Source organism: Propithecus coquereli, unplaced genomic scaffold (genome assembly GCF_000956105.1).
Source record: "Propithecus coquereli isolate 6110/MARCELLA unplaced genomic scaffold, Pcoq_1.0 Scaffold743, whole genome shotgun sequence".
Lineage (NCBI taxonomy): Eukaryota > Metazoa > Chordata > Mammalia > Primates > Indriidae > Propithecus > Propithecus coquereli.
Genome location: NW_012153541.1, coordinates 145,811 through 163,668, shown reverse-complemented (window position 1 = coordinate 163,668; position 17,858 = coordinate 145,811). Strand labels below are relative to the sequence as shown.

General features: G+C 55.5%; 1 protein-coding gene across 1 annotated transcript; it reads left to right on the top strand.

Moving 5' to 3' along the window:
* Positions 1 to 262: 262 nt before the first annotated feature.
* ING5 (inhibitor of growth family, member 5) lies at positions 263 to 17,466 on the top strand. Its single transcript, XM_012661950.1, has 7 exons — positions 263 to 328; positions 2,784 to 2,950; positions 4,508 to 4,619; positions 4,785 to 4,878; positions 11,987 to 12,122; positions 12,272 to 12,333; positions 14,288 to 17,466. Exons 1-7 carry the CDS (start codon positions 301 to 303, stop codon positions 14,328 to 14,330), a joined length of 642 nt encoding a protein of 213 aa, XP_012517404.1. The 5' UTR covers positions 263 to 300; the 3' UTR covers positions 14,331 to 17,466.
* Positions 17,467 to 17,858: the final 392 nt, after the last annotated feature.

Below are 17,858 nucleotides of genomic sequence, written 5' to 3'. Positions count from 1 at the left end.
GAGGGAGGGGCTGGGTGTGGCCTGGGAGGAGGAGTCGCGTGGCTGCGTCTGCTGGTGCTGGTTTCTAACTTCGGAAGCGTGTCAGCCTGCTTGGTCCTGTCCCCAAAAAGAGATCGTAATCCTCCTGCCCCCTAAACCCTAACAGAAACAGGCGACAGAGTGGGCTTGTCACTGTAAACTTTAGGTGTAAAACTTTGAAGGCCGGTTCTTGCCCTGCTACTGAGAAGTACGTGACTTCTATGTCTTTGTGTTTTAGGTATCGAGAACCTTCCGTGTGAACTTCAGAGGAACTTCCAGCTGATGCGGGAGCTGGACCAGAGGACGGAAGGTGGGTTCAGGCCTGTCAGTGTAGTCAGGACTGGGCTCTGACAGCCGGGCCGGCAGCTCCCCAAGGCCAGGGGCAGAGGCCGCAGGGGGATGTGTGGACAAGGAAGGCTTTGAGGGGCCCTGGTGTAGCAGGGCTGCAGCCTGGCCCTGGGCTGTGGGCATCACGCAGTGTCTTGGAGAGAGTGCTGGTACTTTTAAAATCAAATTTAGTTTCCTGGATTCTTACACATCTTCATGTCACATTTTTATTTCCAGTCAAAATATTTGTTGCTTTTTTGTTTCCTTTTAAAATTTTTCTATTTTCAAAGTGTGTTATTAGTTTAAAATGTTAGATGGACTTTTTGGCCTCTTGGTATTTAATTTAACTCCCTGTTTCTAAACAACATATTTTTGTTGCTAATTCTTTTTTCTTTTTTAGAGATGTTTGGAGTGCAGTGGTGTGATCATAGCTCACTGCATCTCTGAACTCCTGGGCTCAGGTGTTCCCTTTGCTGCAGCCTCCCAAGTAGCTGGGACTGCAGAGGCACTTCACTGCGCCTGGCTAATTTTTAAATTTTGTAGAGACGGGTCTTGCTATGTTGCTCAGGCTGGTTTTGAACTCGTGGGCTCAAGCAGTTCTGCCTTGGCCTCCCAGAGTGCTGGGATTATGGGTGTGAGCCACCATGCCCAGCCTGCTAATTCTTATTTCATTTCCTGTCAGTTTGGACTTGACTTATTCTTGTGTATTACGCCAAGTGAAGATGTGTTTTTCCAGTTGCCTCCGGCCAGCCCATGCACACACACCCCTCCTCTAGTCTCATGTGTAGTCTGTTAGAGTTGGTGGTGAGACCAGTGCTGGTGTTCCTACCCGGGTGGCCATACGGGTAGTTTAAAACTGAGTCATGTGACCTTTTTGAATAACTTCATGTTTTTCTTGGAGTTACTAATTAACTGCCTTGTTTGTTGGCTTTGTTTTCCATATTCCACCCTCCCTGTCTCCCGCCTCCAAGGGCTTTTCCTTGTGGCCTGACCATCAGGTTACCTCCAATTCCGTGTGTGCTGTTCATGGAGCCCTCTGTGCCAATTGTGTCTAGGCCCGCTGCACAGTTTTTGCCCTGAGACTTTCCTGGGATCTCCCTTTACCCCTTTTCGGTGTGGGATCCTGTACCCTGGATCTTAAATATCCTCTTTTTTTTATTTGCTCCCTTGTTTTGGTGGAGCCTTTCCTCTGGTAGCTTCCTGAAAAAAGGTACACGGAAAGATACATTTCTTGTAACGTTGCATGTCTGAAGTGTGTTTGTTGCAGCCTCGTATCTGATTGACAGTTTGGCTGGGTATAGAGTTCCTCGCTGGCAGTCATTTTCTCAGTGTCAAAGGCATTGCTGCCCCGTCGCCGAGCTTCCATGTTGCTGTTGAGAAATAGTATGCAATTTCCTTTATACATGTGGTCTGTTTTATTTTTTTCTTATTCAGAAGCTTTTGGTACATTCTCTTTATCCCTGGGTTTAGATTTTATAATGATGTGTTTTGGTGTGGGAGGTTTTTCATTCATTATGTTGGGCCACTTTTGCAGGATTGGGGTAGCTGAATTTTTTACGCAGGTCCAGCAGCTTGAGTAGGGAACATAGAGACTTATTTTTATTTGTGAACTATAGCATATCTTCATAAATAAGCATAAAATGTTTATAGATTGCTTAACAGAAATTACCAGGTGAAGCTGTTTCTGCTGCTCAGATGGAGAAACCCTAGAAGCCTCTGTGACTCTCCGAGTCACAACACCCTCCCCTACCAAGGGCCACCACCCTGAGTTGGTGATAATCCTTCACCACCTTCAACAATAGTTTTCTCACCTCTCTAAACCAAGGAGTTAAGAGTTGTGTGTTTCTACCCTCGGTTTTAATAGAATCCTACAGTTTGTTTTCCTTTATGTCTTGCTTTTTTGCGCAGTATCACCTTTGTGGGATTGAGCCACGTTGATGTGTGCAGCTGTAGCTCGGTCTTTGTTGCTGGGCGGCATTCTGTTGTGTGAGTGGACCACAGCTTATTTGTCAGTTTTACTGTGGATTGGGCGTTAGGGTTGTTTTCTGCTGTTACGAATGTTTTCCCATGTGTATCTCGGTGCCTAAGTGCTCCGATTTCTTTGGGGTACATAACCAAGAGTAGTATGCCAGGTCATAGGTAAGGTGACCCATGATTACTTACTCACACGGTGCATGAGACTCGAAGAGGGCACTGTCACCACTCGCTGCACAGCAGCCGTAAGTGGGAGGCCCTGGGCAAGGCGCCCTGCTGTGCAGTCTGCTCGTGACGCGATACCGGGCCGTTTGCACAGAATGGATGTGCCCGCGTGTGCTCCCGCCAGCAGAGCCTGAGTCTGTGTTGGTTGCATCTCTGCCACGACTTGGTGTTGTCGGACTTTATTCGTTGCCAGTCTGGTGTCTCGTGCAGGGCTAGCTTCTCGCCCGTTTCTCCATCAGATAAGAAAGCTGAGATCGACATCCTGGCTGCAGAGTACATCTCCAGGGTGAAGACTCTCTCTTCGGACCAGCGGGTGGAGCACCTGCAGAAGATCCAGAGCGCCTACAGCAAGTGCAAGGAGTACAGCGACGACAAGGTGCAGCTGGCCATGCAGACCTACGAGATGGTGAGGAGGCGGCGGCAGGGGTGGGGCCCAGGCTGCTTCCCACGGGCACTCACTCCTGCCTTTCCCGCAGCAACAGGAAAAGCTCCTCAGAGATGGTGCATTGGCCGGGCGCAGTAGCTCCCGCCTGCAATCCCAGCACCCTGGGAGGCTGAGGCCAGAGGATGGCTTGAGCTCAGGAGTTCGAGACCAGCCTGAGCAAGAGTGACACCCCGTCTCTACTAGAAAAAATTAGCCGGATGTGGTGGCTCCTGTAGTCCCAGCTGCTTGGGAGGCTGAGGCAGGAGGATCACTTGAGCCCAGGAGTTGGAGGTTACAGTGGGCTACGATGACGCCGCTACACCCCAGCCAGACGACAGAGCAGAAACCCTGTCTCAAAAAAAAGAAATGGGTGCATCCGTGGTGGAAGTCTGTCTTTGATAGGGGGATCTTCTAGATACAGTATAGATTAGGGATTAGGGATATCCAACACCTGGGACCATGCCTGTGCTTTTTTTTTTTTTTTTTAATGGGCCATTTTTGTCTGTTCATTTGGTTGGGAGAACCAGTTGTCTTTTTATATTTTTCCAGTATTTGGTTTTGTCAGCTTTAGGTAAACTAGATTTTTTGGTCCAGTTTCTTCCCAAGTCGGTTTTACTCGGGGCTCACATCAGGGCACAAAGCCATTGCCCTGTGATGTCCCCGAGATCCTGGAATGCTCGAGGACTCAGTGCTTCCATGTGGGATGTCGATGCCCCAAACTGCCGCATCGCCGGAGCAGGCAGACTGTTTTCTAGAAAGTTAGCTTTGACCAGTTGGCGTGAAGACAGTGACACTCGCCCCGATGCACAGTGAAGTGTCAGACGTGTTTATTCAGACAGGAGGGTGCGGGTGCTGCTCTGCGGACGTGACCTCGCGGTGTTGGCCGATGAGTCAGCTGCACGGAGAGTGGGTTCTCCGTGGGGTCCCTGGGATGGCTCTGCCGGAGCCTGTCCCTCTGAAGTAACATGGTGGTTGTCTCATGCTCAGTGCTTTGACTGTGTTGTCATCTATTTCTTCTTTTTTCCAGCTGGTCCTGTCCTAAAGCAAAGAATTTGCAGTTTTCTTTTTTGTTTTTGGTTATTATTTTAAGAACCAATCTTGTCTTTAAATTTTTGTTTTTTTTAGAGATGGGGTCTTGATACGTTGCCCAGGCTGGCCTCAAACTCCTGGGTTCCGGTGATCTTCCCACCTCAGCTGGGACAGTAGGGTTTGCCTCTGTGCCTGGTCAGGTGTTTAAATTAGGGTTCTGTTACCAAATGTCCCTGCCCCTTACGCTGTGCATCTCACAGCTCTGTTTCTCATCATTGCCTTCTCTTATATTTTTCCCCTCCATAGGGTTTATTCTGTTGACATGTCAAAATATGATGCAGAAAAAAACAAGACCCTTGTATAATCTTTAAAATAGTGGGTCTTGTCTCAGTAGAGCTTTTGTTAATTGAAGACTCAATTAAAGGGTGGGGAAGTGCTTCCTTAGTGCATCGGTGAGCTCTGAGGGGATTTGCTTTGTTTTAAAATAAGACTTTGCGTCTCCTCTTGTAGGTGGACAAGCACATCCGCAGGCTAGACGCGGACCTGGCGCGCTTTGAGGCGGACCTGAAGGACAAGATGGAGGGCAGCGACTTCGAGAGCTCCGGGGGGCGAGGGCTGAAAAGCAAGTCTGTTAATTTTTCCCTCATTTTCTCCCTGTTAACTGTGGGGTTTTGAAGAATGTTGCCAATAAACGTATTAGGAATATTGTGGTAAATACCATATCTGGGCAGATCTTGTCTTGCGTTCCTGATTTCTGTGAAAGTAATTTGGGTCTTTTTTTTTCCAGAAGGTCGGGGTCAGAAAGAAAAAAGAGGGTCCCGCGGCCGAGGCAGGAGGACGTCGGAGGAGGACACTCCAAAGAAAAAGAAGCACAAAGCAGGGTAAGAGGCCCCTTTCCCACAGGAACACACCCCACTAGCGTCTGCGCAGGACGTGGAGACGCGGCAGCCACCCTGGGTGAGCGCTGCCCGGGGGCTGGGGAGAGCTCTGGTTCTGCTCCGCACCTGCTGAGTCGGCCCATCCTCCCGTAGCCTTTGAGGGGCGTGCCGTGGTCACCGGCATGGCGTTTCAGTGTCACAGGGACCTGCCCCAGGCTTGAGAGCTGCTGCCGCAGGGCTGGGCTTGCACTGGGAACCGCCTCCAGCGCCGGCCGGGTCCTCGCAGCCCCGCGTGTGCGGCCCAAGTGGCAGGAGGAGGGTGCGTGTGTGTCGACAGAGCTCAGTCTAAGCCGCTCTTTGAGTGGCTTGAGTCTTTATATATATTCCTCAGTTATTTTATATATAAATATATATTTTGCATATACTCATTGTTAAATTGTGTGACCACATTTATTAAATATACATGTCATTTAACTTGAACTTCTTCGAGATACTTTATTTAAGGCGTTCTCCCGCTGACACCCTTCCCTGAGAAGGGGTTGTAGCGTCTTCGCGGAGGTGACGTTCAGGCTAAAGAGAAAATGGCAAAATGCCACGTAGCCTCTCTGGAGATGGTTCGGGCAGTCGGGGGTCCGAAGAGTTCGCTTTTCTTGACCAAAAAAGGGGAAAAGTTTCAGTTCTTAAACCCGGTGTTTACACTTTTATCTTTAAAAAAAACAGCACTTTCATTGTAAAGTAATAGGCAGATGGAGAAAACCACACAGAACAAACATAGTTTAAGGAATTGTCGTGAGGTGCACATCTTGGTGACCAGCTCGGTTGCGAGAGGCCCGTCTGTGCGTCCCGTCAAAGTGGTGACCTCCTTTCTGTCCCCAAGCACACGTGACCCAGACTGCTGTAGTGTTTATTTCCCGTGGTTTTTATAGTCCGATCTTCCAATCGTGCGTTCCTAGACTCTGTATGTTAGAGTTTCATCTTGTGTTTTTAGCCTTTTAAATTAATTTTATTAAGGAATAATTTGCGTACAGTAAAGTGATATTTTAAGTGCGCATTTTGACAGTGCATCCCGTTTCTTTAAAGTTGTGGAAGTATTCAGGCTGTTTCTTCTCGGTCAGTTTTGGTGATGTGTGTCTTTCAAGAAATTTGTTTTATATGAATCGTCAGACTTTTTTTTTGACATCAAGTTGTTACTATGACGTTACTTCCCTTCGGATGTCTGTAATGACGTCCCCTCTTTCTGCCCTGATATTGGTGCTTTGCTTTTCTCTATTTTTTGTTTGCTGTTGGATTTGTTTCTACTCTATTTCCTTCCTTCTACTGAATATGGGTTTACTTTTCTTTTTCTGGCTTTCTAAGTAGCTTGCATTGTTGATTTTTATTCCTTCTTCCAATTACTGTTCTAGTTGCATTTCACAGATTTTGAGATATTACATTTTTATTTTTGTTCTGCTTAAAATATTTTAAAAATTCCTTTGTGATTTTTCTTTGCCTGTAACTTATGTAGAAGTATGTTTCCCAGTTTCCAAATAATTTGTGATTTTTCAGATAACTTTCTTGATTTAATTTTTAGTTTAACTCTGTTGTGGTCAGAGAACATTCTGTAATTGAAATCCTCTAAAATCAGTTGAGACTTGTGTTTGGGCCCAGTTTGTCATCTGTCTTTACTGTTCCGTGTGAACTCCGGAAGAACGTGTTTTACTGTCGTTGGGTAGCGTGTTCTGTGATGTCAGAAAACTTGGGTGCCGGCATTGCCCAGGTCCCCTGTGTCCTTCCTGTCGTTCTGTTTCCGTGTCCTGTCAGTCTCCGAGGGAGGCGGGTTCAAATCTCCAGTCCTGGTTACAGATGTGTCTGTTTCTTCTCAGTCCTGTCCGTCTCCCAGTTTTTGCTTCGTGTGTTTTGATGCTGCGTTGCTTGGTACGTACACATTTAGGGCTTCTTTTCCTCTCTTTTATCCTGAGGAAACATTTCTTGATTCCCGGTAATATTCTTTGCCTCAAGGTCTGCTTTGTCTGGCCTTGCGATCACTGTAGGCGCGGTGGTGGCACCTGCGTTCCCGGCTACCCGGGAGGCTGAGCGGAGGATGCTCGAGCCCAGGAGTTGGAGGCTGCAGCGATCTGTGATCGCGCCGCTGCACCCAGCCTGGGCTCAGCTCGCAGGTCAGCTTGCCCTTTGCCTTGTTCTTTTCTAACCTTTGTAGAAACTTTCATAAAGGGCCATATCGTAGGTGCTTAGGACTGCAGGCCTACAGCAGTGTCTCTGCCGTGACCACGCAGCTCTGCCATTGGAACTCTGAGAACATCCGTAAGAAATACGTAAATGAACAGCGTAGCTGTGCCCCAGTAAAACTGCATTCGTGGAGACAGGCAGCCGGCTGTGGGCTGCGTTCTGCTAACTCCTGGGCCAGGGCGAGCTTTACCCCAGGGCTGGTCACACACACTGCAGGGGCACGAGCCTTGTGCGGTCTCTTCTGAGTGTCTTGGTGTCTCCTGAGCTCCCTCCACCCGGCTGTCAGAACTCAGGTGTCTCCCGGCCCGTCTGTGAGCTCTGGGAGTCGTTCGCGTCCCAGCTCTCCCGTGTTCTCACCCCGTGCACACACAGACTCCTTGTGCAGATTTGCGGGGTGCATTTTCCCTACAGCTGCCTCTTCCTAGGACCCCGCCCCAAATTCCAGCACCTCTTCCTCCCTGAACGGTGTGTTTTCTCTGCAGTTCAGCGGGACACCGTGCATGTGCAGTCTCCTCTGCAGGTGGAGGGCCGAGGTGGTCGTGGGTCTCTTGTTTATTTACCTTCTTTCGAGATCAGAGTCCTGTGCTACCTTTTGTCCAGTGTCTGAAGACAGTTGTTTCCTGTTTTGTGTTCTAGTTGTTCACAGTAGGAGGGCAAGTTCCTGTTACTGTATCATGGCCAGAAGCAGAAGTCTTTTTATTTTTGTTTTTATTGATAAATGCTTTAAGTCTCTTGTTAAAATTTTTCTAATTTTAATAAAATATTTTTTTTTTTAGAGACAGGATCTTGCTGTATTGCCCGGGCTAGTCTCGAACTCTTGGCTCAAGTGATCCTCCCACCTCAGCCTCCTGCTGGGACTATGGGTGTGAGCCACTGCACCTGGCCACCACTCGCTTTTTTCACATCTCATAATGTGATTAGCAGTCATGTTTTCCTGCTTTTTTCATGTCTTATAATGTTTTTATTGTCTGTCTGATGTTAGGTGTAAAAGAAGAGAAGGGCGTTTCTCTGTCCCCTGCAGCGTGTCTGCTCCCTGTGGTCCACGCGGGTTGAGCTGCGTTATGGGGGGTGGGGCAGGTGGAGCTTCCTCACTTGTCTCGTGGGCAGGCCCCCCTCGGTGGGCACCCGGGACGCCTGGGTCCTGCCTGTCGTGACGGCGCTGTGGGCTCAGTCTGCATGTTGGCGGTGCCTGGCTCTGCTCTGTCACCTCCTGCCCCAGCTGCTTCTATGGTTGACACGGGCTGGACAGGGAGGCGGCAGCTGCGTCTGGTGGGCAGGTCCTGGGGCTGTGGGGGTCCCCGCAGCCCGGGCAGCCCCTGGGCTGGGTGGACGTCTGCGGGGGCAGGGCTGCCGCGTGTGCGGGCTCCCGGGTGTCGGTGGCTGTGCCTGCTCCGCGTGGCCCCCAGTCCCTGGGCCGCCGCTCCCTCCTCTGTGGGGTGCCGAGCCCTTGCTGCTCCACAGCTTCCCACGTCTTTAAGAACGTGGTTTTGCAATTTGTTGGGTTTTGTGTTTTCACTTGTGGCCGCAGTGCTCTGTGTCTCCTGCTCCTTCCCGCTTGGACCCCAAGGCCACAGCCTGGCTGTGCCTCGAGTGGGAGCGGTTCTCGTCACCTCTGCCGCACGAACGAGCTGTCCTCAAGGGCGTCCTCGGCAGGGCGTCCAGACGCCGGGGTCTGTGCAGTGGTGCAGGAGACCCCAGGTCCTTGTGCTGGGAGCTTCCTCCCTGAGGGCCCAGCCGCGCTCTGGGCACTGCGGGAGCCGCTGGCGCGTCTCAGACCTGTCTCCGCAAACGCGTCACGAGCTTTTCCTGCCCTGACGGAAGCTGTGTGTTCCGCACTGTGCTGCCCCTGCTGTTTGAAGGCAGATGAGAAGGAATGGTCGCAGATGGTGAGGACTGCAGTCCCCTGTGGCTAGCGGGCTGCGTCTAGCGCTTCTTTGCGAATCCGTGTCCTCCCGTGTGCCCCTGGGTGGCGGTATGGCTGCTGTCCCGCAGCACAGACGTCAAGATGGGCCAGAGAGGCCCGCTGTGAATCTGGCGCCAGCGTCCAGGCCGCCGAGCAGGCAGCTCGCAGGGACACGGGACGGTGCTGGTGGTCAGAGGGCGTGTCCTGAGAGACAGATGGGTGGACCCCAGCCCTGGGCTCGCTGCGGGGGGTGTGGGCTGGTGTGGCTCTGAGGACAGAGTCCTGCCGCGGGGGTCGGGAGTGCTCTCAGGTCCTCGTCCCCACTGACGTGCGGGTTTCACGGGGCTGCTGGTGACGCTGCAGCTTTGCTCTTCCCTGCTGCTTCCTGGCAGGTTCTCTCTTCCCGTGGAGACTGGAAGGTGCTCGATCCTGCCCCGGGATCTTGCTCACTGCAGGTCCGTGGAGCGCAGAATGGCCAGAGGCCACAGACGCCCCGTTTCCCGTCCGGGAGGTCCCGTGGACTGAGGGCACCATAGCTGTCCTGGCCTTGCTCTCTGGCAGGGCAGGACATGCGTGTGTGGACGAAGGGGGCGTGTCCTCGAAGCCCCTGGGATCCCGACGCTTGGGTGCGCAGCCAGCCGCCAACAGTGCTGCCTGGGCTGCTGGGGAAGCACATGGGGGAGGCGGCTCCCTGGCACTGCCTGGCGAGGGGCCGCTGCACCCAGGGAATGGCATGGAGGACACCTCTGGCCGGTAGGGCCAGCGTGAGTCAGCGAGCTGCCGACAGCTGGCTTCCCCGAGACGTCCTGTCTGCGTCTGGGCACGATAGCACCATCGAGCCCCTCTGGTGGGACTGCGGAGCCAGGTGGTGCCGCCACGATGCCCAGGGCTCCACGCCGGGCTCAGCTGCTGCGCGTGTCCTTCCTAGGGGTCTTCTACCCCTCAGCCCCTCCCTCTGCCCCCAGATCTGGCCAGCGCCCCTGAACCTGGCGGTTCGGATGGATGCGGGTCGGGCGCCCGCTCTGGTGCACGCGTCGGGTCAGGCGCCTCGTGGGCACAGGCGCAGGCTGGCTGCGGTGGAGTCTACAGAGGACACGCGCGTGGAGGGAGACCGAGGACGGCGCTCCGCTGCAGCCGCGGACGTGCAGGGCAGGGCCGACTCCAGCTGGTCACAGGCCACTCTCGGGACAAGCACAGAAAACAGCTTCCTCGGCTGAAGGGCCCCTTGCGACTGCCGCCTGGCGCAGCATTGGCAGAGACCCGGACTCGGACGCGCTCTGTGACACTGACGACGTCGGCGTGAAGCGCAAACCCCGCCATTCCCACACAGGGGTGGAGCGGAGGGCGGGTTGCTGACGGGAGAGCCTCAGACGGGCCCGGTGGCCCCGGGTGGCAGCTGAGCCGAGGACGGGCCCGGTGCGTCGCTGGGCCCGAGTGCAGCACACGCCTGCGGTTGCAGGGAGCCTTCCGATGGGCACGCGGGGGAAAGGAGGCGTCGTTCCCTCCGGGCCCAGACTTCTCTTCGTTTTGCCCTGGTGGTGACGGTCTGTCCCCCCAGGCCAGGTCCCTGTGCGAACCTGTGTCTTCATAGGCAGATATGTATTCTTGGGCTGGGGGTGGGTAAGGGAAGATTGTTCTCTCTGCACTGATGGGAACGTACCGTCCATCCTGCCCTGCAGCTTGCAAGTTCATTTGAAAAATCCCAAAATATGAAAGAATAAATCCCCCTAAGTGCACCCATCCCTTTCACACCGGCAAAAGTCTCCACCCAGGTCCGAGGTGTTGCCGGTGGCGGCCGCCGTGTTGCGGGGCAGCGGGTTTGGGGGGAGCCGGGCAGGGCGGAATTTCAGCTGTTGGGAATCGGACGAAGCTGTGGGAATGCAGGGGCGCCAGCGGCGGCGTGTGGTCAGGAGTGGCCCCCGCTGCAGGGCCTGGGGGTGGCGGTGACGGCTCCAGGGAGGGAGCGGGGAGCTGCTGGTTTGGTGGGTTTGGGGGCAGAGGTCCCGAGTCGGTGCGTGGTGGGCCTGGGCATGGGACGCGGGCTGTTCTCGGGGGAGGAGGGCGTGTCCAGCGCGGTGACTGCGCCGGCCGCCTGGCGGCTGGGCTGGTCTCGGTTGGGACACAGGTTTCTCTGAGATGCCAGCTGTCTGCTGGTGGGTAGTGAAGTCTGCCGGCCCCGGGGCGGCGGGGGCCTTGGAGAGACACCCTGAGGGGAGGGGCACCCGGAGGCCTCCCCGAGGGACCGAGGCCAGGGTGGATTCGTGTGCCCAGAGTGAGACGGGCCTGACGCTGTGCGGTGAGTGCTGCACTTCGCAGCCCCCAGGTGCCCGTGGGCCCTGCCCGTGCCCGGTCCGAGTGGCGGTGGGGGCGCTGCGCCTCCACCCCTGCTGCCCTGCTGTTTCTAGACTTTTGTGGTAAATGGTATTCTAGTGAAATCTCTTACGCTAACACTTTGCTCACATCTTACTTGTTGCCCAGGCTGGAGTGCAGTGGTGTCATCACAATTCCCTGTGACCTCCAACTCCTGGGCTCAAACGATCCTCCTGCCTCGGCCTCCGAGCAGCTGGATGACAGGCATGGCCAGCACGCCCGGCCACGTCTTATTTTCTTACTGTAAATTCTTAGGAGAGCGCTGCTCGGTCAGAGGGGCTGTTGAGGGTTTGGTGGAAAATGTTGACTCAGGAGGAAAACACCCCTGCAGGGCGCGCTCCGTGGGTGCACGTCTTCAGTGACGGGCTCCGGGGATTGTTGATACATCGCTTTCTAAAGGAGAAAAACGGAAGCATGTCATTCGTGATGGGTAGCTCAGAGCACGTTACGGGTTTCCCCCTTGGAAAAATCACCCTCTTGGTTTTGGAGTGAGGGAGCCTTGACCCAGAGGCAGACGGGCCGGAGACGCGAGCGCCAGCCTCGCCGCCCGCCGTGGCCCCGCACGCCCCGCCCTGCCGCTGTGCCCTTCAGTGGTGTCTGTGCCCCCGCCAGGTCGGAGTTCACCGAAACCATCCTGTCTGTGCACCCCTCCGACGTGCTGGACATGCCTGTGGATCCGAACGAGCCCACGTACTGCCTGTGCCACCAGGTCTCCTACGGGGAGATGATCGGCTGCGACAACCCAGACGTGAGTGTCCGGGGCTGTCACAGGCGGCGTCGCCTGTGGGATGCATGTGCTTGGGCAGGGTCTTGTGGGAGGGGCTGGGGGTGCAGGTGTTTGCTGTGCTTCGCGTGCAGAGCACGGGCGTTGACTGCGGCTTTCCCTTTGCCTTGCAGTGTCCGATCGAGTGGTTTCACTTTGCCTGTGTGGACCTCACCACGAAGCCCAAAGGGAAATGGTCAGTATGGGGGGACCCGCTCCGTTTTCTTCCAGCCTGTCGGCCCTGGGCCGCTGGCCTCCCCCGAGAGAAGGCCCTCGGTTGCTGGACCTGGGCTGTGCGGCTGGTGCCGCCTGGCAGCAGCTGGGCACGGTGGGACCCAGTTGTGCGTGCCTCCTGCCGCGCCTCGCGGGCAAGGCTGGCTGCGCAGCCTCCGTGGATGCGACTGTGCTGCCCCCTGACCCCTCAGCACTGGTCCCGGTGCCTGGGGCTGAGCTTGCAGAGGGACGTCTGCTGCCCACCTCGCCCAGGACTGTGTGTGTTACGTTTGTGTGATGCTTACATTTACGTCATCTTCCTAAAAACCAGCGCTCCTGACTCTCGAGCAAGGCGGAGATCCCTTAAATGAGACGTGAGGGTTCTTGTCCCCGAGGGGAGTTTTGAGGAGAGATGAGATTGAACACGAAGCCAGGGTGTGGGCCACGGCTGTGCGGAGGGCTGTCCCTGACGGGGGCCGTGCCGGCGTGAGCCGTGCTAGTTCCTTGCGTTCAGCTGGTGACGGCGACAGCTGGCACCAGCTTTCCTAGGATTTCATTTAAATAAAGACCAAACTGGTTTTGTTTATTTGTGCTAAGAGTGGACATATGTTCTGAAAACAACATTGTAGGAACGCTGCTTCTTTAGGTCAGCACCCAGAGGTTGTCATGGTAACTTGGTTGAAACTCCCTCGGACCAGTCCGTGGTTGGTGAGAGCACGTTATCCTCGCGTTCGTGGTGTGAGGACAGCGGTGGGAACGGAGGGGCAGCCACCGTGTGGGGAGGGCTCCCTGTGCATCCAGCTCTCTGACGTCACATGATGTTGCCACAAGCCTGTCTTGTGGGCACAGATGACACCTTGCAGCGCCCTGTGCGCCGAGGGACCGTGCACCTAGAGCTCTGAGCAGGGACATGCAGGTCCCCGGCCGTGCCCCACCGCAGGCGGACGTGATGGGCGGGGGCTATAGGTGGGCATCGTGACAGCTGAGACCCACGCGTGGCTCCGCTGGTAGGACGTGGGATAAAGAATAGGCGTGTGTGGCTCGGGCTGGGGTGTGGGGCAGGGAGGTCTGATTCGCGATTGCATTTGGACGAGTTCGAGTTTGCAGGACTTGCAGTGGGAAGTGTGGTCGGCCCTGGGAAGAGGTGGGGCTGTCCCGGTCACCGTGAGCCGGGCCAGGGGCAGGACATGGGTGCGTGGAGGGACGCGGTGGTTTCTTTGTGTCTTTCCGTAGATCACTAAGTGTTCAGGCTTCTCTCCTGTTTCCTAAGAGTTGAACTCTTGGCGGACACACCGTTGCAACGTAGGCCTGCGTCCTGGGGCCCCCGGTTCTTGGAGAGCGTTAGGGCTCGTGCCTGGTGGGAGTAATGTTTGTGTCCGTGGCACGCAAGTCAGCTGCCTCCTGTCCCGGGAACCTACTAGAATGTCCCCTTGTGTCATGAGCGGCTGCTGTTGGCTAGGACTGTTCAAGAGCAGCCCCCGTGTCTGAGGTTGTGGAACTTGCTTGGCCCAGAATCGTCAGGGAGCCCTTGTGAAACAGGCAGTTTCCACAGCCCAGCGCGGGGCTGCCAGGGCCCGGGGTCCGTCGGCCTGCCCGGCCCACCCCGTGCGTGTGAGCTCTGCACCAGCCGACCCCGCAGACCGCAGCCACGGTGGGCAGCAGCGGCCTGGTGGCAGCCAGGGGAGAGCGTCCGCTTGGTGGAGAGGATGCGCGTGTGAGAGCGGAGGGCCCGTTGGTGTGAGTCTGTCAACCTCAAAGCGGGCGCCGTGGACAGAGCGACCTGCACCGCAGCCTCCGCGGCAGGCAGGGCCGCGCGGCTGTGCCCGCGCTGTCCGGTGCTGTCTCACCAGCGTCCGGCAGCTCTGGGGGACCTGGGTGTCCCGAGTGCTGGGGGAATGGCGCCAAAGACGTCACTCACTGTGCCTTTCTCGCCACAGGTTCTGCCCGCGGTGTGTCCAGGAGAAGAGGAAGAAGAAGTAAGAAGCCCTGCGCCCGGGTCAGAAGAGCACGTCGCTGTGTTCCCTCATTCACGTTGCAATATTTCCTCCATTTTAAAGCTACCTTGTACGATGGGTATTTAAGAACTCAACGGCCAGTTGTAACTGATGTTTCCTAGGACAAGAAACCACCAAGCCCTGTTTGCACAGAGCAGTGATCTTACAGGGACTTGGTGCAGTGACTTCATTCCTGTGACGTTTTATACAGACCCCCCCCCAGCGCCGAGCGCGCAGGCGCTGAGCGAGCCCGAGGGGACTCGGTGCCAGGCGCAGCCTCGGCGGGGCGGAGCCTTTTTAACCTGGTACACTGCCACCACTTTGCGGCTTGAGCCGTCAGCCTCGGGTAGTCTGTGAGTCGTTTCCCGGGACTGTTCTGTGCAGCACGGGGCTCCGCGCACCCTGACGCTGCTGTGAGCACACCCGTCGCGCGCGTGCGTGGGGCCGGTGCCTCCATTGCTGGGCGGCCCCTGCACGCTCAGCTCCGATGCTGATTCCGGCGACCGGGGACCGTGGCGAGGACGCCCCTGACGTGCCCGGGAAGGACTCCTCTCGGGAGCAGGCGGCCTCAGCCTCGCCGCGCACTGCCTTTCCTGTTCGGACTCCGGTCCTCCCGCGGGGCTTCGCCTTCCAGAGGAAACGGCTCTTTGTCAGCAAATGGCTGTCCATGACCACTACCAGCACGAGTAAGAGACAGTGTGACAGCCGGGCTGACGCTGCGTTTCTCTGGGAATTCCTGGCGTTTTTACTGTGAAGATGAGGTTATTGTGATCGCATGAAGATTGTGGGTCTGTGTGTCTGTGACGTGAGTCCCGTCTGGTGGGAGCTGGCCACACGCTGGGGCGCGTTGCCCGTCAGCAGTGTGTCCAGAACTGCCACGCGTGACACGATTTGTGAATTTGTGGTGCCGCAGTAGTGCTTCCGCAGTGAAGTTAGGAAACTAGAGTGTACTTTTTGTTTAATCAGCATTCACCAAACGATTTCGAATCATCTTTTTGGTAACAGGTGGGGAAAACGCACACATTGGTCTGAGATACGTTTGTGTGGGCGCGTCCTTAGACTCAGAAACCGTCTGGCGTGCGTGTGGAGGAGGTAGAGGGTCCCTCAGGAACAAAGGGAAGCCTGTTCTGTCCTCACACCAGAAGAAGAACCCGTGAGAACTGAGGCGTGAAACTCCCAGTTTAGGAAAAGGCTCGTCTTCACGAGGTGGGCCTTCTGGCGTGGGGGGCTGGTTCCTTCTGACGGCCACACACGCCTTCCCTCCTGCTCCCTAGCGCGTCACCGGGACAGGGAATGGCGCGCAGAGGAACTTGTGAAGCGCGGGGGTCTGGGGCCACGCCCCGCAAAGCTCTGCTCGGTGAGTGAGAACAAGCACGTCAGAGCACAGGCTTGGCCGGGCCGGCCCGGACCCATCCTCGGCAGGGCGCAGGCCACACAGGCCACCTGCCCTGCCCCGGCGCGAGTGAGGGCGTGGGCTTGCTCTCGGGCCTGGGTGGGTCCGTGGGCAGGTGCTGCAGCTCGTCCCTGTCGGGCCCCAGGCCTGACGGAGCTTCCCGGAGCCGGTGCCTTCCCGCCGCTCAGGAGGAGGAGGGAGGCCGGCCCCAGAGCACCGGCCACACCGCATCACACCTCAGTCTCAGCCACGGCCGTGGAACTAGCGACGTGGCTTCTTTCTTTTTTAATAGCAGCTTTTTATTAACATGGGTGTTTGAATACTGTGGAGAGTAAATTGTGGAAACATTTTTTTCTCCACTCTTTTATCATTTTTTTGTGGAGAGCGATGGGTAAGTATGGAGAACTTGTAACGAGACGGTGCCTGAAGATTCTGTAGCAGCTAATTTAACATTCGCCTTCGGACAGTTCACACGTGTGGCGGTCACTGGGGAGAGGTGTGTCTGTCAGTGTGGCTCCTGGCGCCGAGTAGGCCCTTGCGCGGGGCTCGTTCGACCTGCTCGTCAGCGTGCGGCACTCCTGTTGCTTCTGGCCTCGTTTTAAAGTTTCTGTGCTTACGTGTTTTTAGTGTTTACTTTTGCCATTTAGGATAATATCACCAAAATAATGTGCATATTGCTTTGGAATAAACACGGAAACATGAGCAGAATAGGAGAGTTCCTCGGAATGTCGTTTGGATGCTGACTGACTGAATGCCTTTCTCGATTGTTGGTCTGCGAGTGGGAGGACACTCAGGAACGGCCCTTTGGGTGGAGAAGAAGGTCCTGCCGCCTGGCCCGCTCCGCCCCGCGCAGGGACGGCAGGAGGGGTGCTGCTTGCTCCGTCCCCCGCGTCGCCTCGTGATTCGGGGGTTTAGTCTTGGACCAGAGCCCCCTCCACACCTGCCTGGCTCCAGACTTGGCCTTGGAGGTGGCCGTGCAGCCAGCCCCGTCCGTCTCCTGGGCCGAGGGGTCTGGGCTGGACCCAGCGGGTCGCTCTGGCAGCTTTATCTGAGCCGAGGACGTGGCTCCTCCGGGCCATGGGTTTACCTGTAGGGGAAGGAGCGCTTTGCGCAGGGGAAGCAGAGTCCCTTTCCTTGTGCTCAGTGCTGGCGGCAGTAGCGAGCCGAGGAAGTCCCCTGGTTTCCCTCTAGGACAAGGCATGCTGCATTTTAAAAAAGGTTTGTTAGACTGAGTCCCTCAGATCTGTGGACCTGCCGATGCTGCTGCCAGGGACGGACGCTGAGCTGAGGTCCGCGTGACCCTGAGCAGCAGCTGGCCGCCTGCCGCTGCGGTCGGGCCCCTTGGGCAGGCAGACCCGGGACCAGTGTAGCCAGGGCCGGGGGGCCGGGAGTCTTCTAGCAGGCCTGGGCAGCCAGAAGCAGCTGTGGGGGCAGTGGTGGTGGGAGGGCTTGTTGGGACGGAGGGACAGCGGCCAGCTCTGTCCCACTCCCGTCCCAGCAGCCGTGCTGCACTTGGCCTCCTGACCTGTCCGGGAGAGGCCGCGGCAGGGGCTGCTCCGAGCAGTAACTGTCCCAGAGCATCTTCCCCACAGCCACAGAGGCAGGAGGCTGCCTGTCGTGGGACGGGGAGGTCAGGTCTCCACGGGTTAGAGTGACACCATGAGGGACATTTATTACGGGCATGAAAGATGTAAGGTTTTCCTGAATTTTTAGTGGACAGTGACTGGTCTTCATTACCTGTGCTGAGAGGAATTTTAAAACAGGGGAAGTGTAAGAAAAGTGTTCCCATTCAGGAGATAGTTTTATGAAGTTTCTTTCTTCCTATGTGTGTATTTTGTGGTGTTCACCTTTAACCACATTTCATCCAAAAAGATGAGCAGCTTTAACATGAATGTTACGTTTTATTTTCAAGGAATTATCTATGTTCCCTTTGTAAAGGAAAGATAATATTGTAAATCTTTTTATTAAATAATGTAAAGATGTATATCTGTATTTTTGGATCATGTTATAGATTATGGATATATTGTTTAATAAATAAAGTATTTTTTGGAACAAACGTTTGAAAGTACATCATTTTGGGAAACAGGTGTACAATTTCAGTGTTGTGCCCAGAGATAAGCA